The sequence below is a fragment of the Heptranchias perlo genome, unplaced genomic scaffold, assembly GCF_035084215.1.
Source record: "Heptranchias perlo isolate sHepPer1 unplaced genomic scaffold, sHepPer1.hap1 HAP1_SCAFFOLD_185, whole genome shotgun sequence".
NCBI classification, from domain to species: domain Eukaryota; kingdom Metazoa; phylum Chordata; class Chondrichthyes; order Hexanchiformes; family Hexanchidae; genus Heptranchias; species Heptranchias perlo.
In genome coordinates, this window is record NW_027139128.1 from 560,285 (window position 1) to 585,676 (window position 25,392).

The following is a 25,392-nucleotide window of genomic DNA, read 5'->3' on the forward strand; positions in this document are numbered from 1 at the left end:
CTATTGTTATTGCTCCTCAGTCTCTGCCCCATTTTACTGATCATCAGTCTCTGCCCCATTGTTACTGATCCTCAGTCTATGTCCCATTGTTACTGATCCTCAGTCTCTGCCCCATTGTTACTGATCATCAGTCTCTGCCCCATTGTTACTGATCCTCAGTCTATGTCCCATTGTTACTGATCATCAGTCTCTGCCCCATTGTTACTGATCATCAGTCTATGCCCCATTGTTACTGATCCTCAGTCTATGTCCCATTGTTACTGATCATCAGTCTCTGCCCCATTGTTACTGATCATCAGTCTCTGTCCTATTGTTATTGCTCCTCAGTCTCTGCCCCATTTTACTGATCATCAGTCTCTGCCCCATTGTTACTGATCCTCAGTCTCTGCCCCATTGTTACTGATCCTCAGTCTATGTCCCATTGTTACTGATCATCAGTCTCTGCCCCATTGTTACTGATCCTCAGTCTATGTCCCATTGTTACTGATCATCAGTCTCTGCCCCATTGTTACTGATCCTCAGTCTATGTCCCATTGTTACTGATCCTCAGTCTATGTCCCATTGTTACTGATCCTCAGTCTATGTCCCATTGTTACTGATCCTCGGTCTCTGCCCCATTTTACTGATCATCAGTCTCTTCCCCATTGTTACTGATCCTCAGTCTATGTCCCATTGTTACTGATCCTCAGTCTCTGCCCCATTGTTACTGATCATCAGTCTATGTCCCACTGTTACTGATCCTCAGTCTATGTTCCATTGTTACTGATCGTGTCTATATCCCTATTTAATAATCAGTGAAAACAATCCTTTGCTTTTTAGCCCTCAAAATCATTTATATTTCTCAAAACATCTCTAAGATTATCTTTATCCTCTAGTTCAGTGGAAAACTCCCAATTTTTCGAGCCTATCTTCATAACTATGACTTCTCATTCCTAATATTATCCTAGTGAATCTATCTTCACCGTTCCCTTTCCATGGCTCTCATATCCTTCCTATAATGAGGTGCCCAAAACTCTCCCCAAGCCTCCCAGTGATTCACCAATTCTCCCTCTGTTTCTTCAAGTGACTCTGGCCTATCATTTCTGTATTGCCCTGAAAAGTGTCAGTTCTCTCTCAAGCAAGGCCTTTCTCATCTTGGATAAGTGTTATCTTGGTTCACCTGCCAATTCTCCCACCCTCTCATCAAAACCCCTCAACACAGCTACTCATTCTGCCACATTCCCTACCTGAACTGCCAGGTGCCACTCATCTCCATGTGTCTTATCACTCTACTATTCCTCATTTGAACCACTTCACTCACCACATTTGCCGAAATCTCTCCTCCTCTGTCCTCACTCAGCCTTTACTCTGAGCCATTCCGCACCTTAATAATTTTAGCTTGTACACAGCTACATCACCTCCAGTTTCTTCACCTTCCTTCCTGATCTCAAATACACCATCAAAGCTTCGCACCCTCCAAGGTTTGAATCCCAGATAGAACTACGTCCAATGATTTCTTCATCCTTTGACCATCCCGCGACTCATTTCTATCTCTTACACCTTCTGTTTCTGCCCCTGAAACAAACTGCTCCCTAGCTTACTCACCAGCTCTGCAACTCCCAGTTGACCTTCCTCTGGTCTGCTAGCAACTCTGGCATTGTGTCTGCAGCGATCTGCCGAATAGCTTCCATCTTCGATGTCCACATCCCCTCCAGATCCTGCAAGCCCCCCTCAGTACCAACGATCCCCGAGTACAATGGCCACCCCCGAGGTTCCAAGTCCATGAGCTCGAAACATGGCATACGACCGCCCGCTGCCAGTGTCTCCTACCCCTAGAGCTCTCCTAGGCACTGTCCTTGCCTGGCACTCTGTCCTTCACAGGCAGGAGTTCAGATGCTGAGGAAACTATCACATGTTAAATCAAAAACATAGTAACAGGAGGAGGCCATTCAGCCCCTCGAGCCTGTTCCACCATTCAATTACATCATGGCTGATCTTCATCGTAATTCCATTTACCCACCTTGGTTCCATATCCCTTAATACCCTTGGCAAACAAATCTATTCAGAATTTGGTAGCCAGAGGTTCATTGAGCTATGGGAAATCCATGGCTTGCCCATTGGCCCCCAGGATAACCTCTCCAAAGCTTTTCAGTCCTCCCAGATACTACCCGGGAGTCTTTCTCATCAGCATTTCAAGCCACCATTCTTTCCCCCGTTTTCTGCGGTTGCTCCATGTTGTTACGTGCACACTGCACAAAAAGCTCTAAAAGTCTGTTTATTTGTTCATAGATAATTCGTCAGATTGAGAATAAAATAGAAAAGATGGACACAAAAGTACAGGTTGCGAAACAGATTTATCAAATGTATCAGAACATCTTGGAGTGCCTGCAGAAGGTGAGTGAGTTACAGTGTGGACTGGGATTCTCACACATTCTCAATATCCACTTTAGTCTATGTCAGCCACATCCAGCCAGGCTTGAAGGCACCTCCATCCTTTTCAGTGCAGTGGGTGAAACTTTCACACTAAGTCCAATCAAATTGTGAAAAACATCCAGCAGCACAGTTCTAAACTCTGACCCTCCAAACCCGGGCTCGGTCTGTAGACAGTATTGTGGCTTGTCAAATAATGGAGTACAGTACTGGTGGGTACTGGTCTGTCCCTGTATAACACTGGGGTACAGTACTGGTGGGTACTGGTCTGTCACTGAATAACACTGGGGTACGGGACTCGTGTGTACTGGTCTGTCACTGTTGTTAACACCTCCACACGTCATGTTCCATCCGTCTGGTTTTGCTCCAAAAATTCGAGTCTAACACTGTATAACACTGGGGTACAGTACTGGTGGGTACAGGTCTGTCACTGTATAACACTGGGGTACAGTACTGGTGGGTACAGGTCTGTCACTGTATAACACATGGAACAGTACGTGTGGGTGCAGGTTTTTTTTAATTCATTCATGGGATGTGGGCGTCGCTGGCAAGGCCGGCATTTATTGCCCATCCCTAATTGCCCTTGAGAAAGTGGTGGTGAGCTGCCTTCTTGAGCCGCTGCAGTCCTGTGGTGAAGGTTCTCCCACAGTGCTGTTAGGTAGGGAGTTCCAGGATTTTGACCAGCAACGATGAAGGAACGGCGATATATTTCCAAGTCGGGATGGTGTGTGACTTGGAGGGGAATGTGCAGGTGGTGTTGTTCCCATGTGCCTGCTGCCCTTGTCCTTCTAGGTGGTAGAGGTTGCGAATTTGGGAGGTGCTGTCGAAGAAGCCTTGACGAGTTACTGCAGTGCATCCTGTAGATGGTACACTGCAGCCACGGTGCGCTGGTGGTGAAGGGAGTGAATGTTTAGGGTGGTGGATGGGGTGCCAATCAAGTGTGCTGCTTTGTCCTGGATGGTGTTGAGCTTCTTGAGTGTTGTTAGAGCTGCACTCATTCAGGCAAGTGGAGAGTATTCCATCACACTCCTGACTTGTGCCTCGTAGATGGTGGAAAGGCTTTGGGGAGTCAGGAGGTGAGTCCCTAGCCACAGAGTATCTGGCCTCTGACCTGCTCTTGTAACCACAGTATTTATGTGGCTGGTCCAGTTAAGTTTCTGGTCAATGGTGACCCCAGGATGTTGATGGTGGGGGATTCGGCGATGGTAATGCCACTGAATGTCAAGGGGAGGTGGTTAGACTCTTCTCTTGTTGGAGATGGTCATTGCCTGGCACTTGTCTGGCGCGAATGTTACTTGCCACTGTATAACAGTGGGGTACAGTACTGGTGGGTGCAGGTCTGTCAGTGTATAACACTGGGGTACAGTACTGGTGGGTACAGGTCTGTCACTGTATAACACTGGGGTACAGTACTGGTGGGTACAGGTCTGTCAGTGTATAACACTGGGGTACAGTACTGGTGGGTACAGGTCTGTCACTGTATAACACTGGGGTACAGTACTGGTGGGTACTGGTCTGTCAGTGTATAACACTGGGGTACAGTACTGGTGGGTACAGGTCTGTCACTGTATAACACTGGGGTACAGTACTGGTGGGTACAGGTCTGTCAGTGTATAACACTGGGGTACAGTACTGGTGGGTACAGGTCTGTCACTGTATAACACTAGGGTGCAGTACTGGTGGGTACAGGTCTTTCACTGTATAACACGGGTTCACTAGGTCATTAATATAGATAATAAAGAGGCAAGGCCCTTACAACGATCCCTGTGGGACACCACTAGTAACTGGTCTCCAAGCAGATCCACATGCATTTATAACAACTGTCTGCCTACGGACATGCAGACCAATTCTTAATCCCTCTAGCAGCTTCCCACTAATTCCACAAGGTACTGTCTTGTGGAGTAATGTTTTGTGAGGGACCTCACAACAGACCATAGCACCATGGGTGACTCAACTGTACAGGGGGGGAGGAGAAAGGTCAAGAGAGCAATAGTGATAGGGGATTCTGTTGTTAGGGGAGCGGATAGGCGTTTCTGCGGCCGCAGATTTCAGGATGGTATGTTGCCTCCCTGGTGCCAGGGTCAAGAATGTCACTGAGCGGCTGCAGAACATTCTGGAGGAGGAGGGTGAACAGCCAGAGGTCATAGTCCATATCAGTACTAACGACATAGGTAGGAAGAGGGATGAGGCCCTGAAGGCAGATTTTAAGAAGTTAGGAAAGAGATTAAGAAGCAGCACCTCAAAGGTAGCGATCTCCATATTAGTCCCAGTGCCATGCACTAGTGAGCATAGAAATAGGAGGATAGAGCAGATGAATGCGTGGCTAGAGAGATGATGCAGGAGGGAGGGCTTTAGATTCCTGGGGCATTGGGTCCAGTTCTGGGGGAGGTGGGACCTGTACAAGCCAGACGGGTTACACCTCAACAGGGCCGGGACCAATATCCCCTGCTAGTGCTGTTGGGGAGGGTTTAAACTAGCTTGACAGGGGGATGGGAACCTGAGCGTAGATTTTGAAGAGAGAGAAGCAGAGCTGGAAATGGAAAGCAGAAAATTAGTAAGTGATTTTGGAAGGCTGAGGAAACAAAAGTCAGAACTAGACAACAAAGGAGTTTGGCAGTGCTTAATGGTTATACCTCAATGCAAGTATCGTGAATAAGGCAGATGAGCTGAGGGCACAGATAGACAGGTGGAAGTACGATATTTTAGCTATTACTGAAATCTTAAACGGGCAGGAATGGCAGCTCAACATTCCTGGTTATGGGATTTTCAGACGAGATAGAGAGGGGGATAAAAAAGGAGGGGGGGTGGCAATATTGGTTAAAGAAACAATTGCAGCCGTGAGGAGGGATGATATGCTGGGAGTGTACTATAGACCCTCAAACAGTCAGAGGGAGATAGATGAGCAAATATGTCGGCAAATTTCTGAGAAGTGCAAAAACAACAGGGCAGTAATAGTCGGGGATTTCAACTACCCGAATATTAACTGGGATATAAACAGTGCAAAAGGTAGAGAGGGCGCAGAATTCTTAAATTGCATTCAGGGGAAGTTTTTTAACCAGTACGTAGCAAGCCCAACAAGAGGGGGGGCAGTTCTGGATTTAGTTTTAGGGAATGAAGCTGGGCAAATGGAAGGAGTATCAGTGGGAGAGCATTTTGGTGATAGTGATCATAATTCAGTTAGATTTAGCATAGTTATGGAAAAGGATAGAACAGGAGTAAAAGTTCTAAATTGGGGAAAGGCTAATTTTACTAAGCTGAGAAGTGATTTCGCAAAAGTGGACTGGAAACAGCTACTTGAAGGTAAATCAGTGTCAGAGCAGTGGGAAATATTCAAGGGGGAGATTCAAGGGGTTCAGAGTAAACATGTTCCCACAAAGAAAAAGGGTGGGACTGCCAAATCTAGAGCCCCCTGGATGTCAAGGAGCATACAGGGTAAGATAAGGCATAAAAGGGAAGCTTATATCAGACACCGAGAGCTCAATATTACAGAAAGCCCAGAGGAGTATAGAAAGTGCAGGGGTGAAATTAAAAAGGAAATTAGGAAAGCAAAGAGAGGGCATGAAAAAATACTGGCAAATAAAATTAAGGAAAACCCAAAGATGTTTTATAAATACATAAAGAGCAAGAGGATAACTAAGGAAAGAGTCGGGCCTATTAGAGACCAAAAAGGTAAACTATGTGTGGAGGAGGAAGATGTGGGTATGGTTCTTAATGAATACTTTGCATCTGACTTCACAAAAGAGGGGGATGATGCAGATACTGTAATTAGGGAGGAGGAGTGTGAAATATTGAATGTGATAAACATAGTGAGAGAGGAAGTATTAAAGGGTTTAGCATCTTTGAAAGTAAATAAATTGCCAGGCCCTGATGAAATGTACCCTCGGCTGTTAAGAGAAGCAAGGGAGGAAATAGCGGAGGCTCTGACCATCATTTTCCGATCCTCCCTGGCTACAGGCGTGGTGCCGGAGGATTGGAGACTGCTAATGTTCTACCGTTGTTTAAAAAGAGAGGAAGGGATAGACCGAGTAATTACAGGCCAGTCAGTCTAACCTCAGTGGTGAGCAAATTATTGGAATCAACTCTGAGTGACAGCATACATCCTCATTTAGAAAGGCACGGGTTAATCAAGGACAGTCAGCATGGATTTGTGAAGGAAAGATCGTGTCTGACTCACTTGATTGAATTTTTTGAGGAGGTAACAAGGAGGGTCGATGAGGGTAACGTATTTGATGTAGTCAACATGGATTTTAGAAAGGCTTTTGACAAGGTCCCACTGGTCAAAAAAGTAAAACCCATGGGAACCAAGGGAAAGTGGCAAGTTGGATCCAAAATTGGCTCAGTGGCAGGAAGCAAAGGGTAATGGTCGACGGGTGCTTTTGTGACTGGAAGGCTGTTTCCAGTGGGGTCCTGCAAGGCTCAGCACGAGGTCCCTTGCTTTTTGTGATATATATTAATGATTTGGACTTGAATGTGGGGGGCTTGATCAAGAAGTTTGCAGATGATACAAAAATTGGCCGTGTGGTTGATAGTGAGGAGGAAAGCTGTAGACTGCAGGAAGATATCAATGGACTGGTCAGGTGGGCAGAAAAGTGGCAAATGGAAATCAATCCAGAGAAGTGTGAGGTAATGCATTTGGGGAGGGCAAACAAGGCAAGGGAGTACACAATAAATGGGAGGATACTGAGAGGTGTAGAGGAACAGAGTGACCTTGGAGTGCATGTCCACAGATCCCTGAAGGTTGCATAGAATCATAGAAAATAGGAGCAAGAGTAGGCCATTCGGCCCTTCGGGCCTGCTCCGCCATTCAAAATGATCATGGCTGATCGTCTATCTCAGTACTCTGTTCCCGCTTTTTCCCCATATCCCTTGATCCTTTTAACATTAAGTGGGATTAAGTTGCAGGACAGGTAGATAAGGTGGTTAAAAAGGCATATGGGATACTTTCCTTTATCAGCCGAGGCAGGGAGGTTATGCTAGAACTGTATAAAACATTGGTTTGGCCACAGCTTGAGTACTGCGCACAGTTCTGATCACCACATTACAGGAAGGATGTAATTGCACTGGAGAGGGTACAGAGGAGATTTACGAGGATGTTGCCAGGGCTGGAGAATTTCAGCTATGTGAAAAGATTGGATAGGCTGAGGTTGTTTTCTTTGCAACAAAAGAGGCTGAGGGGAGATTTAATTGAGGTATATAAAATAATGACGGGACTGGATGGAGTGGATAGGATGGACCTATTTCCCTTAGCAGAGAGGTCAATAACCATGGGGCATAGATTTAAAGTAATTGGTGGAAGGATTAGAGGGGAGCTGAGGAGAATTTTTTTCACCCAGAGGGTGGTGGGGATCTGGAACTCACTGCGTGAAAGGGTGGTGGAGGCAGAAACCCTCAACTCATTTAAAAAGTACTTGGATGTGCACCTGAAGTGCTGTGACCTACAGGGCTATGGACCAAGTGCTGGAAAGTGGGGTCAGGCTGGATAGCACTTTTTCGGCCATCACAGACACAGTGGGCCAAATAGCCTCCTTCTGTGCCGTAACTTTCTATGACTCTATGACCTCATGAAATGCTTTCTAAAAATTTAGATAAACAATGTTTACAAGGCTACGCTCATCTACTAACCTAGTGACTTCCTCAATCATATTAGTAAGATGCGACCTTTTCAGAAGCCATGTTGGGTATTCCTTGATGACTCCTTCTCTGTCTTATTGATCATATAGAACATCCGTTACGATCCCATCGTGCATCTTTCCTATACCCGGATCAAAGTTGTGGGCTATCAAGGTGCAAAATCAAAACCAGTCTTCATGTTCCTTCTCACTATCCAGTGACCCCTGTTGGAAAGTATGCTATGTAGCCATTGGGTGAGGACATGATCAAGTCTGGCTGTGCTACCATTCACAGTTGAATAGCCTGCCAGGACTATCCTTTCACAGCTCTCACATTAAGAATGGCTCCTTGGTTGGCCCTGGGGATCTGCCAGTGCCTCTAACACAATTTCTTCAGAAAAGGAAAAACCTCAGGACGTCCCAAAGCGCTTTACAGCCAATGAAATACTTTTGAAGTGTAGCCATTGTTGTAATGTAGGAAATGCAGCAGCCAATTTGGGCACAGCAAGATCCCACATACAGCAATGAGAAAATGAGACAATCTGTTTTAGTGATGCTGGTTGAGGGATAAATATTGGCCCCAGGACACTGGGGAGAACTCCCCGCTCTTCTTCAAATAGCGGCATGAGATCTTTTACATCCACCTGAGAGGGCAGATGGGGCCTCAGTTTCACACCTCAGCCGAAAGACTCTCTCAGTACGGCACTGGGAGTGTCAGCCTAGATTTTGTGGTCAAGTCTCTGGATGGGGGTTTGAATCCACGACCTTATGATTCAGAGAGAGCAGGAAACGTGTGGATAACATGAAAGAGTCCTATTTTGCCAGCAGGTGGTGAAGTTGTAGGGTTCAGCAAGATCTAACCCCATGGTTAACCTACCCTTAAAGGGGTAACAACACTAAAGGCTCAGGGATGAGAGGCTCACCCAAACTAATCTTTAAGGTAAGAATAACAAAACCAATAATATGAAAGGGTTTGCACCAGTATAGGCTGAGAAGGAAAGGACCTGGGAGTAATCATTCATCCTTCCATGTCCAGAACTGATCTGTTGGTGTGAGGCAGTTATCAGGAAAATCAGGTAGTGGATTACATCTGGACTACAAGTCAGATCAAGTGATACTGATATTGCACAGATCAATGGTTCTTGACTCCTAGTCACTGTATTTTAAAAAGGATGTTGGGACAGGGTTATGACAAAAGTCTCAGGTGACTGAACTTATTTTCACTGGAGAAGAGATTTAGAGGAGACAGGATAAAGGCTTTCAAAATAATGACGGTATCAATAAGGTTGAAGTACACAAGCTGTTCAACTGGGACAGTGACTGTCGGACAAGGAGACACAACAACATCCGGGACAGTGACTGTCGGACAAGGAGACACAACAACATCCGGGACAGAGACTGTCGGACAAGGAGACACAACAACATCCGGGACAGTGACTGTCGGACAAGGAGACACAACAACATCTGGGACAGTGACTGTCGGACAAGGAGACATAACAACATCCGGGACAGAGACTGTCGGACAAGGAGACACAACAACATCCGGGACAGTGACTGTCAGACAAGGAGACACAACAACATCCGGGACAGTGACTGTCGGACAAGGAGACACAACAACATCCGGGACAGTGACTGTCGGACAAGGAGACACAACAACTGGGACAGTGACTGTCGGACAAGGAGACACAACAACATCCGGGACAGTGACTGTCGGACAAGGAGACACAACAACTGGGACAGTGACTGTCGGACAAGGAGACACAACAACATCCGGGACAGTGACTGTCGGACAAGGAGACACAACAACATCCGGGACAGAGACTGTCGGACAAGGAGACACAACAACATCCGGGACAGTGACTGTCGGACAAGGAGACACAACAACATCGGGGACAGTGACTGTTGGACAAGGAGACACAACAACTGGGACAGTGACTGTCGGACAAGGAGACACAACAACATCCGGGACAGTGACTGTCGGACAAGGAGACACAACAACATCCGGGACAGTGACTGTCGGACAAGGAGACACAACAACATCCGGGACAGTGACTGTCGGACAAGGAGACACAACAACTGGGACAGTGACTGTCGGACAAGGAGACACAACATCGGGGACAGTGACTGTCGGACAAGGAGACACAACAACATCCGGGACAGTGACTGTCGGACAAGGAGCCACAACAACATCCGGGACAGTGACTGTCGGACAAGGAGCCACAACAACATCCGGGACAGAGACTGTCGGACAAGGAGCCACAACAACATCCGGGACAGAGACTGTCGGACAAGGAGACACAACAACATCCGGGACAGTGACTGTCGGACAAGGAGCCACAACAACTGGGACAGTGACTGTCGGACAAGGAGACACAACAACATCCGGGACAGTGACTGTCGGACAAGGAGACACAACAACATCCGGGACAGTGACTGTCGGACAAGGAGACACAACAACTGGGACAGTGACTGTCGGACAAGGAGACACAACAACATCCGGGACAGAGACTGTCGGACAAGGAGACACAACAACATCCGGGACAGTGACTGTCGGACAAGGAGACACAACAACATCCGGGACAGAGACTGTCGGACAAGGAGCCACAACAACATCCGGGACAGTGACTGTCGGACAAGGAGACACAACAACATCCGGGACAGTGACTGTCGGACAAGGAGACACAACAACATCCGGGACAGAGACTGTCGGACAAGGAGCCACAACAACATCCGGGACAGTGACTGTCGGACAAGGAGACACAACAACATCCGGGACAGTGACTGTCGGACAAGGAGACACAACAACATCCGGGACAGAGACTGTCGGACAAGGAGACACAACAACATCCGGGACAGAGACTGTCGGACAAGGAGACACAACAACATCCGGGACAGTGACTGTCGGACAAGGAGACACAACAACATCCGGGACAGAGACTGTCGGACAAGGAGACACAACAACATCCGGGACAGTGACTGTCGGACAAGGAGACACAACAACATCCGGGACAGTGACTGTCGGACAAGGAGACACAACAACATCCGGGACAGTGACTGTCGGACAAGGAGACACAACAACATCCGGGACAGTGACTGTCGGACAAGGAGACACAACAACATCCGGGACAGAGACTGTCGGACAAGGAGCCACAACAACATCCGGGACAGTGACTGTCGGACAAGGAGACACAACAACATCCGGGACAGTGACTGTCGGACAAGGAGACACAACAACATCCGGGACAGAGACTGTCGGACAAGGAGACACAACAACATCCGGGACAGAGACTGTCGGACAAGGAGACACAACAACATCCGGGACAGTGACTGTCGGACAAGGAGACACAACAACATCCGGGACAGAGACTGTCGGACAAGGAGACACAACAACATCCGGGACAGTGACTGTCGGACAAGGAGACACAACATCCGGGACAGTGACTGTCGGACAAGGAGACACAACATCCGGGACAGTGACTGTCGGACAAGGAGACACAACAACATCCGGGACAGTGACTGTCGGACAAGGAGACACAACAACATCGGGGACAGTGACTGTCGGACAAGGAGACACAACAACATCCGGGACAGTGACTGTCGGACAAGGAGACACAACATCCGGGACAGTGACTGTCGGACAAGGAGACACAACAACATCCGGGACAGTGACTGTCGGACAAGGAGACACAACAACATCCGGGACAGTGACTGTCGGACAAGGAGACACAACAACTGGGACAGTGACTGTCGGACAAGGAGACACAACATCCGGGACAGTGACTGTCGGACAAGGAGACACAACAAAATCCGGGACAGTGACTGTCGGACAAGGAGACACAACAACTGGGACAGTGACTGTCGGACAAGGAGACACAACAACATCCGGGACAGAGACTGTCGGACAAGGAGACACAACAACATCCGGGACAGAGACTGTCGGACAAGGAGACACAACAACATCCGGGACAGTGACTGTCGGACAAGGAGACACAACAACATCCGGGACAGAGACTGTCGGACAAGGAGACACAACAACATCGGGGACAGTGACTGTCGGACAAGGAGACACAACAACATCCGGGACAGTGACTGTCGGACAAGGAGACACAACATCCGGGACAGTGACTGTCGGACAAGGAGACACAACAACATCCGGGACAGTGACTGTCGGACAAGGAGACACAACAACATCCGGGACAGTGACTGTCGGACAAGGAGACACAACATCCGGGACAGTGACTGTCGGACAAGGAGACACAACATCCGGGACAGTGACTGTCGGACAAGGAGACACAACAACATCCGGGACAGTGACTGTCGGACAAGGAGACACAACAACTGGGACAGTGACTGTCGGACAAGGAGACACAACAACATCCAGGACAGTGACTGTCGGACAAGGAGACACAACAACATCCGGGACAGAGACTGTCGGACAAGGAGACACAACAACATCGGGGACAGTGACTGTCGGACAAGGAGACACAACAACATCCGGGACAGTGACTGTCGGACAAGGAGACACAACAACATCCGGGACAGTGACTGTCGGACAAGGAGACACAACATCCGGGACAGTGACTGTCGGACAAGGAGACACAACATCCGGGACAGTGACTGTCGGACAAGGAGACACAACAACATCCGGGACAGTGACTGTCGGACAAGGAGACACAACAACTGGGACAGTGACTGTCGGACAAGGAGACACAACAACATCCGGGACAGAGACTGTCGGACAAGGAGACACAACAACATCCGGGACAGAGACTGTCGGACAAGGAGACACAACAACATCCGGGACAGTGACTGTCGGACAAGGAGACACAACAACATCCGGGACAGAGACTGTCGGACAAGGAGACACAACAACATCGGGGACAGTGACTGTCGGACAAGGAGACACAACATCCGGGACAGTGACTGTCGGACAAGGAGACACAACAACATCCGGGACAGTGACTGTCGGACAAGGAGACACAACAACATCCGGGACAGTGACTGTCGGACAAGGAGACACAACATCCGGGACAGTGACTGTCGGACAAGGAGACACAACATCCGGGACAGTGACTGTCGGACAAGGAGACACAACAACATCCGGGACAGTGACTGTCGGACAAGGAGACACAACAACATCCAGGACAGTGACTGTCGGACAAGGAGACACAACAACATCCAGGACAGTGACTGTCGGACAAGGAGACACAACAACATCCAGGACAGTGACTGTCGGACAAGGAGACACAACAACATCCAGGACAGTGACTGTCGGACAAGGAGACACAACAACATCCAGGACAGTGACTGTCGGACAAGGAGACACAACAACATCCAGGACAGTGACTGTCGGACAAGGAGACACAACAACTGGGACAGTGACTGTCGGACAAGGAGACACAACAACATCCAGGACAGTGACTGTCGGACAAGGAGACACAACAACATCCGGGACAGTGACTGTCGGACAAGGAGACACAACAACATCCAGGACAGTGACTGTCGGACAAGGAGACACAACAACTGGGACAGTGACTGTCGGACAAGGAGACACAACAACTTCCGGGACAGTGACTGTCCGACAAGGAGACACAACATCCGGGACAGAGACTGTCGGACAAGGAGACACAACAACATCCGGGACAGTGACTGTCGGACAAGGAGACACAACATCCGGGACAGTGACTGTCGGACAAGGAGACACAACAACATCCGGGACAGTGACTGTCGGACAAGGAGACACAACAACATCCGGGACAGTGACTGTCGGACAAGGAGACACAACATCCGGGACAGTGACTGTCGGACAAGGAGACACAACATCCGGGACAGTGACTGTCGGACAAGGAGACACAACAACATCCGGGACAGTGACTGTCGGACAAGGAGACACAACAACTGGGACAGTGACTGTCGGACAAGGAGACACAACAACATCCGGGACAGAGACTGTCGGACAAGGAGACAAGGAATGCACGTAGCATTCGTAATAAAATGGACGAGTTAACGGCACAAATAACTACGTATGGGTATGATCTTGTGGCCATTACAGAAACATGGCTGCAGGGTGACAACGACTGGGAATTAAATATGCCAGGGTATTTAACAATCAGGAAGGACAGGCAGGAAGGAAGGGGAGGTGGGGTGGCTATGTTAATAAAGGAAGGAATCACTGTAATACAGAGAAATGATATTGGGACAAAGCATCAAGATAATGAAACAGTTTGGGTGGAGATAAGGAATAATAAGGGAAAAAAAACATTAGTGGGCGTAGTATATAGGCCTCCTAATAGTTGCAACTCTGCTGGAAGAAGTATTAATCAGGAGATAGTCGGGGCATGTAATAAGGGAACAGCCATAATTATGGGGGATTTTAATTATCATATTAACTGGACAAATCAAATTGGGCAGAGCAGCCTTGAGGACGAGTTCATTGAGTGCATCAGGGATGGATTTCTTGAGCAGTATGTAACTGATCCTACAAGGGGGCAGGCAACCTTGGACCTGGTCCTGTGTAATGAGTCAGGATTAATTAATAATGTCCTAGTTAAGGATCCCCTTGGAACGAGCGACCACAACATGGTTGAATTCCATATCCAATTAGAGGGTGAGAAGGTTGATTCTCAAACAAGCGTACTGAGCTTGAATAAAGGAGACTATGATGGTATGAGAGCGGAATTGATTAAAGTGGACTGGGAAAATAGATTAAAGGGTAAGACGGTACATGAGCAGTGGTGTTCATTTAGGGAGTTATTTTACAACTTTCAAAATAAATATATTCCACTGAGGAAAAAAGGGTGTAAAAGAAATGACAGCCACCCGTGGCTAAGTAAAGAAATCAAGGATAGTATCCGACTAAAAACAAGGACATATAAGGTAGCCAAACTTAGTGGGAGGATAGAAGATTGGGAATTCTTCAAAAGACAGCAAAAAGTAACTAAAGGATTGATTAAGAAAGGGAAGTTAGATTATGAAAAGAAATTAGCAAAAAATATAAAAACAGATAGCAAGAGTTTCTATAGTTATATAAAAAGAAAAAGGGTGGCTAAGGCAAACATAGGTCCCTTAGAGGATGAGACCGGGAAATTAATGGTGGGAAACATGGAGATGGCAAAAATGCTGAACAAATATTTTGTTTCAGTCTTTACAGTAGAGGACACTAAGAATATCCCAACACTGGACAAACAGGGGACTCTCGGAGGGGAGGAGCTAAATACGATTAAAATCACTCAAGAGATGGTACTCAGTAAAATAATGGGACTCAAGGCGGATAAATCCCCTGGACCTGATGGCTTCCATCCTAGGGTCTTGAGGGAAGTGGCAGTAGGGATTGTGGATGCTTTGGTGATAGTTTTCCAAAATTCCCTGGACTCAGGAGAGGTCCCGGCAGATTGGAAAACTGCTAATGTAACACCGTTATTTAAAAAGGGTAGTAGGCAGAAGGCTGGAAATTATAGGCCAGTTAGCTTAACATCTGTGGTGGGTAAAATTTTAGAGTCTATTATTAAGGAGACAGTAACGGAACATTTAGATAAGCATAATTTAATAGGACAAAGTCAGCATGGCTTTATGAAGGGGAAGTCATGTCTGACAAATTTGCTTGAGTTCTTCGAGGATATAACGTATAGGGTGGATAAAGGGGAACCAGTGGACGTAGTGTATTTAGACTTCCAGAAGGCATTCGACAAGGTGCCACATAAAAGATTATTACTTAAGATAAAAAATCACGGGATTGGGGGTAATATTCTGGCATGGGTGGAGGATTGGTTATCGAACAGGAAGCAGAGAGTTGGGATAAATGGTTCATTCTCGGACTGGCAACCAGTAACCAGTGGTGTTCCACAGGGGTCGGTGCTGGGTCCCCAACTCTTTACAATCTATATTAACGATTTGGAGGAGGGGACCGAGTGCAACATATCAAAATTTGCAGATGATACAAAGATGGGAGGGAAAGTAGAGAGTGAGGAGGACATAAAAAACCTGCAAGGGGATATAGACAGGCTGGGTGAGTGGGCGGAGATTTGGCAGATGCAATATAATATTGGAAAATGTGAGGTTATGCACTTTGGCAGGAAAAATCAGAGAGCAAGTTATTTTCTTAATGGCGAGAGACTGGAAAGTACTGCAGTACAAAGGGATCTGGGGGTCCTAGTGCAAGAAAATCAAAAAGTTGGTATGCAGGTGCAGCAGGTGATCAAGAAAGCCAACGGAATGTTGGCTTTTATTGCTAGGGGGATAGAATATAAAAACAAGGAGGTATTGCTGCAGTTATATAAGGTATTGGTGAGACCGCACCTGGAATACTGCATACAGTTTTGGTCTCCATACTTAAGAAAAGACATACTTGCTCTCGAGGCAGTACAAAGAAGGTTCACTCGGTTAATCCCGGGGATGAGGGGGCGGACATATGAGGAGAGGTTGAGTAGATTGGGACTCTACTCATTGGAGTTCAGAAGAATGAGAGGCGATCTTATTGAAACATATAAGATTGTGAAGGGTCTTGATCGGGTGGATGCAGTAAGGATGTTCCCAAAGATGGGTGAAACTAGAACTAGGGGGCATAATCTTAGAATAAGGGGCTGCTCTTTCAAAACTGAGATGAGGAGAAACTTCTTCACTCAGAGGGTGGTAGGTCTGTGGAATTTGCTGCCCCAGGAAGCTGTGGAAGCTACATCATTAGATAAATTTAAAACAGAAATCGACAGTTTCCTAGAAGTAAAGGGAATTAGGGGTTATGGGGAGCGGGCAGGAAATTGGACATGAAGCTGAGTTCGGATCGGTCAATGCCCTGTGGGTGGCGGAGAGGGCCCAGGGGCTATGTGGCCGGGTCCTGCTCCGACTTCTTGTGTTCTTTAGATTTGTGGTTGGGATCAGATCAGCCATGATCTTATTGAATGGCGGAGCAGGCTCGAGGGGCCGATTGGCCTACTCCTGCTCCAATTTCTTATGTTCTTATGTTCTTATGACAGTGACTGTCGGACAAGGAGACACAACAACATCCGGGACAGTGACTGTCGGACAAGGAGACACAACATCCGGGACAGTGACTGTCGGACAAGGAGACACAACATCCGGGACAGTGACTGTTGGACAAGGAGACACAACAACTGGGACAGTGACTGTCGGACAAGGAGACACAACAACATCCGGGACAGTGACTGTCGGACAAGGAGACACAACAACATCCGGGACAGTGACTGTCGGACAAGGAGACACAACAACATCCGGGACAGTGACTGTCGGACAAGGAGACACAACAACATCCGGGACAGTGACTGTCGGACAAGGAGACACAACAACATCCGGGACAGTGACTGTCGGACAAGGAGACACAACAACATCCGGGACAGAGACTGTCGGTCAAGGAGACACAACATCCGGGACAGTGATTGTTGGACAACGAGACACAACAACATCCGGGACAGAGACTGTCGGACAAGGAGACACAACATCCGGGACAGTGACTGTCGGACAAGGAGACACAACATCCGGGACAGTGACTGTCGGACAAGGAGACACAACAACATCCGGGACAGTGACTGTCGGACAAGGAGACACAACAACATCCGGGACAGTGACTGTCGGACAAGGAGACACAACATCCGGGACAGTGACTGTCGGACAAGGAGACACAACATCCGGGACAGTGACTGTCGGACAAGGAGACACAACAACTGGGACAGTGACTGTCGGACAAGGAGACACAACAACATCCAGGACAGTGACTGTCGGACAAGGAGACACAACAACTGGGACAGTGACTGTCGGACAAGGAGACACAACAACTTCCGGGACAGTGACTGTCCGACAAGGAGACACAACATCCGGGACAGAGACTGTCGGACAAGGAGACACAACAACTTCCGGGACAGTGACTGTCCGACAAGGAGACACAACATCCGGGACAGAGACTGTCGGACAAGGAGACACAACAACTTCCGGGACAGTGACTGTCCGACAAGGAGACACAACATCCGGGACAGAGACTGTCGGACAAGGAGACACAACAACATCCGGGACAGAGACTGTCAGACAAGGAGACACAACAACATCCGGGACAGTGACTGTCGGACAAGGAGACACAACAACATCCGGGACAGAGACTGTCGGACAAGGAGACACAACATCGGGGACAGAGACTGTCGGACAAGGAGACACAACAACATCCGGGACAGTGACTGTCGTACAAGGAGACACAACAACATCGGGAACAGTGACTGTCGGACAAGGAGACACAACAACATCCGGGACAGAGACTGTCGGACAAGGAGACACAACATCCGGGACAGTGATTGTTGGACAACGAGACACAACAACATCCGGGACAGTGACTGTCGGACAAGGACACACAACAACTGGGACAGTGACTGTCGGACAAGGAGACACAACAACATCCGGGACAGTGACTGTCGGACAAGGAGACACAACAACATCCGGGACAGTGACTGTCGGACAAGGAGACACAACAACATCCGGGACAGTGACTGTCGGACAAGGAGACACAACAACATCCGGGACAGAGACTGTCGGACAAGGAGACACAACAACATCCGGGACAGTGACTGTCGGACAAGGAGACACAACAACATCCGGGACAGTGACTGTCGGACAAGGAGACACAACAACATCCGGGACAGTGACTGTCGGACAAGGAGCCACAACATCCGGGACAGTGACTGTCGGACAAGGAGACACAACAACATCCGGGACAGAGACTGTCGGACAAGGAGACACAACATCCGGGACAGTGATTGTTGGACAAGGAGACACAACAACATCCGGGACAGAGACTGTCGGACAAGGAGACACAACATCCGGGACAGTGACTGTCGGACAAGGAGACACAACATCCGGGACAGTGACTGTCGGATAAGGAGACACAACAACATCCGGGACAGTGACTGTCGGACAAGGAGACACAACAACATCCGGGACAGTGATTGTTGGACAACGAGACACAACAACATCCGGGACAGAGACTGTCGGACAAGGAGACACAACAACATCGGGGACAGTGCCTGTCGGACAAGGAGACACAACATCCGGGACAGTGACTGTCGGACAAGGAGACACAACATCCGGGACAGTGACTGTCGGACAAGGAGACACAACAACATCCGGGACAGAGACTGTCGGACAAGGAGACACAACATCCGGGACAGTGACTGTCGGACAAGGAGACACAACATCCGGGACAGTGACTGTTGGATAAGGAGACACAACAACATCCGGGACAGTGACTGTCGGACAAGGAGACACAACAACATCCGGGACAGTGACTGTCGGACAAGGAGACACAACATCCGGGACAGTGACTGTCGGACAAGGAGACACAACAACTGGGACAGTGACTGTCGGACAAGGAGACACAACAACATCCAGGACAGTGACTGTCGGACAAGGAGACACAACAACTGGGACAGTGACTGTCGGACAAGGAGACACAACAACTTCCGGGACAGTGACTGTCCGACAAGGAGACACAACAACTGGGACAGAGACTGTTGGACAAGGAGACACAACAACATCCGGGACAGTGACTGTCGGACAAGGAGACACAACAACTGGGACAGAGACTGTCGGACAAGGAGCCACAACAACATCCGGGACAGTGACTATCGGACAAGGAGACACAACAACATCCGGGACAGTGACTGTCGGACAAGGAGACACAACAACATCCGGGACAGTGACTGTCGGACAAGGAGCCACAACATCCGGGACAGTGACTGTCGGACAAGGAGACACAACAACATCCGGGACAGTGACTGTCGGACAAGGAGACACAACAACATCGGGGACAGTGACTGTCGGACAAGGAGACACAACAACATCCGGGACAGTGACTGTCGGACAAGGAGACACAACAACATCCGGGACAGAGACTGTCGGACAAGGAGACACAACAACATCCGGGACAGTGATTGTTGGACAAGGAGACACAACAACATCCGGGACAGTGACTGTCGGACAAGGAGACACAACAACTGGGACAGTGACTGTCGGACAAGGAGACACAACAACTGGGACTGTGACTGTCGGACAAGGAGACACAACAACATCCGGGACAGTGACTGTCGGACGAGGGGATACAACAACATCTGGGACTTCAATGTAGAGAAACATCCCAAGGCGCTTCAGCTATAAGGTACAACACTGACAGACATCAAGCTGGGTCAGAGATGAGAATTCATTTTGCTCACACAATGTTGACATGCAACTCACATACAGTGAAAGGGGGTGATTCAGAGTCCGTTGTCTCTGCTAACAGGAGCTGAATATCTGCTTAGGAGGGAGCTTGAGGATCGCAGAGATATAAACAGTAATTTGAAGCAGGTAGGGGAAGGATATTCGTGTCTCTAAATAGGGGACCAACAGATGTCGGAGTGAATGGTAAAAAAATACACAAACTCTGGATGGAGTGGAAATGATGGGTTGAATGGCTGTTGATTACTCCAGACTTTATGTTCTGACCTTGTATGTTTCCAGGATGCCGCATTCATACCTCAGAAAGTGGACAGCTTCAGTGCGATCGTGGATGCACACAAAGCTGAGCTAACCGCATTAGCTCAGATGTCTCGAGAAGCTGCTGAGGCCCGGAAAAACATGTGGGTAAGGACCAGAAATGCTTCAAAACACAGCACAGGTTAGAATCAGAGTAACACTCCCTCTGCACTGTCCCATCAAACACTCCCAGGGCAGGTAGAGCAAGGGTTAGTTACAGAGTAAAGCTCCCTCTACACTGTCCCATCAAACACTCCCAGGGCAGGTACAGCACGGGTTAGATACAGAGTAAAGCTCCCTCTACACTGTCCCATCAAACACTCACAGGGCTGGTAGAGCAAGGGTTAGTTGCAGAGTCCCAATGTATCTGTGCTGGTGCTAGCTGTTCAACCAGAGCGGTCTAATCTCATTTACCCGCCCTTTCCCTGTATCTTTTTCTATCTTTTTAAAATAATTATCCAATTCCCTTTTAAATGATGATACTTCTCTGTCTCAATAACCACTTGTGGTAAAGCATTCCATGTTCTGATAACCTCCGTGGGGGAAAAGAAAATCTCATTCATTCTTCGTGATAATTTGTGTGGAAAAGCCCTAATTTTTCGAGCCTTTCTTCATAATTACACTCTCTCATTGCTGATGTAATTCTAATAAATCTTCACTGACCCCTTTCCTTGGCTTTAATATCCTTCCTATAATGGGGTGCCCAGGACTGCACACAGTATTGTGGCCTCATCGATGTCTTATACAATTTTAACTTTGCATCTTTGCTTTTATAGTTGATGCCTTATTTATGAAACTTTGAATTGCGTTTTCCTTTTCCACCTGCACTCCCTAACCTTTAAAGATTTATGTATTTGTCACCTCAGCTCTCTCTTCGCCTTCTCAGTTAACAATTTTACTATTTGGGACATACTTTCTGTCGCTATTCTTTTCCCCAGGATGTACCACTTCATATTTCTCTGCATCGATCTGCATCTGCCACCCATCTGCGCACTCCACTAAGTCTGTGTCCTCCTGTAATCTTTCTGCATTCCTCCTCACAGTTTGCCTGCCCTCTCATTTGGTGTCATCAGCAAACTTTGATATGAATCTCTTATACTTCTGTCCAAATCATTTATATAAATGGAAAATAAAAGAGGTCCCGGCCCAGATCCCTAGGCTACACCCCTTAAAAACATGCATTTACCTTCACTGTTTGCTTTCTGCTCCCTTGCCATCTCTCTGTCCATGTGGATACACACCCTTTAACACCATGTGCCTCAATTTTCCTAACCAACATCTTCCAGAAACAGAGATGTGGTAAGTTTTTCAAATGGTGCAAGTAAAAACAAAATAGTAACTTCTATCATAGTAAGCAGTCATTGGTTAATCTTTATTTCTTATTGTATAAAGATCGAGTTAGATGCTCTGGAAAAGTCATACAGCTTGGAGAAGAAAGAGCGAGAAACCGTACTGGCCAACAGGAGAAAGCTGCTGAACTTGGAGAAATATGCACTGAAACGTGTAAGTACAGAGCCAGTTTGCGACCAAGGATTCTGTTGCTGTGTCTGGTTTTAGAGGGATTGTCGTCACTGCCACCTTGGTGGTCCAGAACAGAGGAATCTTTAGGAACAGAAAATTTCCATTCGATGCGACCTAGTATGCTAGTCTCTGCATCGCGTTCTGATAGATCAAACCCACCTATCCACCGTCCCTTGAGTTTTGAAGGTTGAGGGGTGAACTAATCGAGATGTTTAAAATGATACAAGGGATTTGATAGGATAGATACAGAGAAACTATTTCCTCTGGTGGGAAAAACTAGAACAAGAGGGTATAATCTTAATATTAGAGCCAGGTCGTTCAGGAGTGAAATCAGGAAGCAATTTTTCACACAAAGGATAGTGAAAATCTGGAACTCTCTTCCCCAAATACTGTGGATGCTGGGGGTCAATTGGAGCTTTCAGGACTGAGAGTGATAGATTTTTGTTAGGTAAGGGTATCAAGGAATATGGAGCAAATGGCGTAACTCCCTGTACCGCCAAACGGCGTAACTCCCTGTACCGCCAAACGGCGTATCTCCCTGTATCGCCAAATGACGTATCTCCCTGTACCGCCAAACGCGTAACTCCCTGTATCGCCAAATGGCGTATCTCCCTGTACCGCCAAACGGCGTATCTCCCTGTATCGCCAAATGGCGTATCTCCCTGTACCGCCAAACGGCGTATCTCCCTGGACCGCCAAACGGCGTATCTCCCTGTATCGCCAAATGGCGTATCTCCCTGTATCGCCAAATGACGTATCTCCCTGTACCGCCAAACGGCGTATCTCCCTGTATCGCCAAATGGCGTATCTCCCTGTATCGCCAAATGGCGTATCTCCCTGTATCGCCAAATGGCGTATCTCCCTGTACCGCCAAACGCGTAACTCCCTGTATCGCCAAATGGCGTATCTCCCTGTACCGCCAAACGCGTAACTCCCTGTATCGCCAAATGGCGTATCTCCCTGTACCGCCAAACGGCGTATCTCCCTGTATCGCCAAATGGCGTATCTCCCTGTACCGCCAAACGGCGTATCTCCCTGTACCGCCAAACGGCGTAACTCCTTGTATCGCCAAATGGCGTATCTCCCTGTACCGCCAAACGGCATAACTCCCTGTATCCCCCTGTATCACAGCGTATCTCTCTGTCACCGAACAGCGTATCTCTCTGTCACCGAACAGTGTATCTCCTTATACCACTGCAACACAGTGAGAGGGGGATGGTATGTAACAGAGTGAGAGGAGACGATATGTGAGCAATGGGATGTTGGGAGCTCTGTATCCACGATAGGGTTACAACTTTAAGAAGAATAAAAGGCGATATAGCTTTAAGAAATCGTTGACCTTAAACGCCTTTAATCAGGAACGACTCCCAGCCTGTAAGAATAAAAGGCAGGGAAATGGTTCAGTTGGTGAGAGAAGGAATGGAGAGGGATAAGAGGTAGGTGGGAGAGTAATGTTGATCATGGTCTTGGTCATTGCTGCAAGTAAAGACACAACATGGGTGAATAAACCTCACTTGTTTTAAGATCTAGTCTGTGTGTCTAATTGACCACTGGGTCCTGGGCCTGAATTGCTTGTTACACAGGGTGTCAGGAGTGGGATTTTGTCACTCTGAGAAAGACCCACCATCATGGAGGAAATACTGAGTGTTCATGCAGGCCACATTGGCTTAACAGGAGCAGATTAACAAGATTCTGGGACTCCAACAGGAAATGAAATGATGGCGAAAGCAGGAAGAACTGAGGATGAGATCCAGAACTTGATGCAGAGACTGGTGTTGGAAGGATGGAAGACTGTGGGTCTGAGGCCTATCTGGCCTAGATTGGTATTACAAAAGATGACTGTGGATGACAGTTTGGAGACATACTTTCTGGCCTTTGAATGATGTGCAAAGTGGGAAAAGTGGCCAAAAAAAGTGTGGAGTGGGCAGGGATTGTGACTCCTTGTTTGGTAGGAGATGCCCAAAAGCCATACTTTGGAACGGACAGATGCAACAGATTACCAGACACTGAAGGAGGAAATCTTGGGCTGTACTGGAGTAACCCCCACAGTGAGAACCCTATGGGTTCAATCCTGTCTGTACTGGAGTAACCCCCAGGGTGAGAGTTCAACAGGATCAATCCTGGGCCGATGAGGTGGGAAGACCTCCAAGATCACAGATGTATGACCTGATACACCTGGCCCAGCAAAGGCTGCAGCCCGAGACAAATAACAAAGATGGTGGAGCAGGCTGTCATGGACTGGGTCATCCGAGCTCTACCCCCGAATGTCAGGAGATGGGTCAGACAAGAAGAGCTGGCAGACGCCCAGGAGTTGGTGGCTGTAGTAGAACGACATCTGGCAGTGGTGAAACTGGCTTGCGATCGAGGAGACATTTCCTCCAGGACCCTATAGCGTCTTCCTAGCCCGAAGAAAGTCAGAGATCCGGGTAAAACTGTATGGGGGAGGGAGGATGCTGAAGGGCAGCAAGGAACTGCGAAGGGAATCATTGGTAACACCTTTGATAACAAAGTTAACAATAGGCTGTTCAGGTTTTATGGTTGTGATGGGTTAGGGTATATTGCAAGACAATGTCCTAACATTGGGGAACCTACGGACTGTAGTCTGGGAAACCAGAACCCAGCCTCTGGGGAGGATTATTGGATGGGCCTAGTGCAAACTGTGAGCCATGTGGAGGCGATCTGTTGTTTTTTTTTAGAAGCCCATAAAGTTAAACGGTGAAGATGTCACTACACTGACTGATTCCAGTAGCACTGAAACCTTGGTAGCCACCAATTTGGTCCGACCTTTCCAATTGTTTCAATGTCCAAAACAGCGGTACAGTGTGTGCATGGGGATATGTGGTATTACAGTAGGAAAAACATGATTTTCCAGTGATTCTTGAACCTGGACAATAGTCAAGCAAAGAAAGTCACCCTCATGATAGTTTTGTTAATCAAAAGTAATTATTTAATATAATTCATACGAGCATGCATGAGGCAAAACCAAACCATTCACGTGACCTTACTCTACCCGGTGGAATAACTATTGGTTCCAAAACCCTTTTGACGGCTAGTATCAGATCAGGCCCATAAACACTTGTTGGACGGACACCTCGGGGGGAAAAAAAAACCCCAGGAGACAATCTTAAATGATTTTTTTGGCCAGGGATTTATAAAGAAGTTCAATTCTATTGTACGCCCTGTCCAGAATGTCAATTGGCAGGACCTGAACCTCGTCTCCGTGCTCTGTTAGTCCCCCTACCCATAATCATTGTACCCTTTGAATCATAGAAAATTTACAGCAGAGAAGGAAGCCATTCGGCCCATTGTATCCACGCTGGCCAAAAATGAGCCACCCAGCCTAATCCCA

At 47.8% G+C, this 25,392-nt stretch overlaps 1 protein-coding gene across 1 annotated transcript in view; it reads left to right on the forward strand.

Annotated features, from left to right (window-relative positions):
- The window catches only part of LOC137309863 (coiled-coil domain-containing protein 183-like), a 139,667-nt gene that overhangs the window by 23,279 nt on the left and 90,996 nt on the right, over nucleotides 1-25,392 (forward strand). The window contains exons 5-7 of the mRNA XM_067977878.1: nucleotides 2,269-2,373; nucleotides 20,508-20,630; nucleotides 21,915-22,025. Of these exons, the coding sequence (XP_067833979.1) occupies nucleotides 2,269-2,373; nucleotides 20,508-20,630; nucleotides 21,915-22,025 (339 nt within the window). The remainder of the gene's footprint in view (nucleotides 1-2,268; nucleotides 2,374-20,507; nucleotides 20,631-21,914; nucleotides 22,026-25,392) is intronic.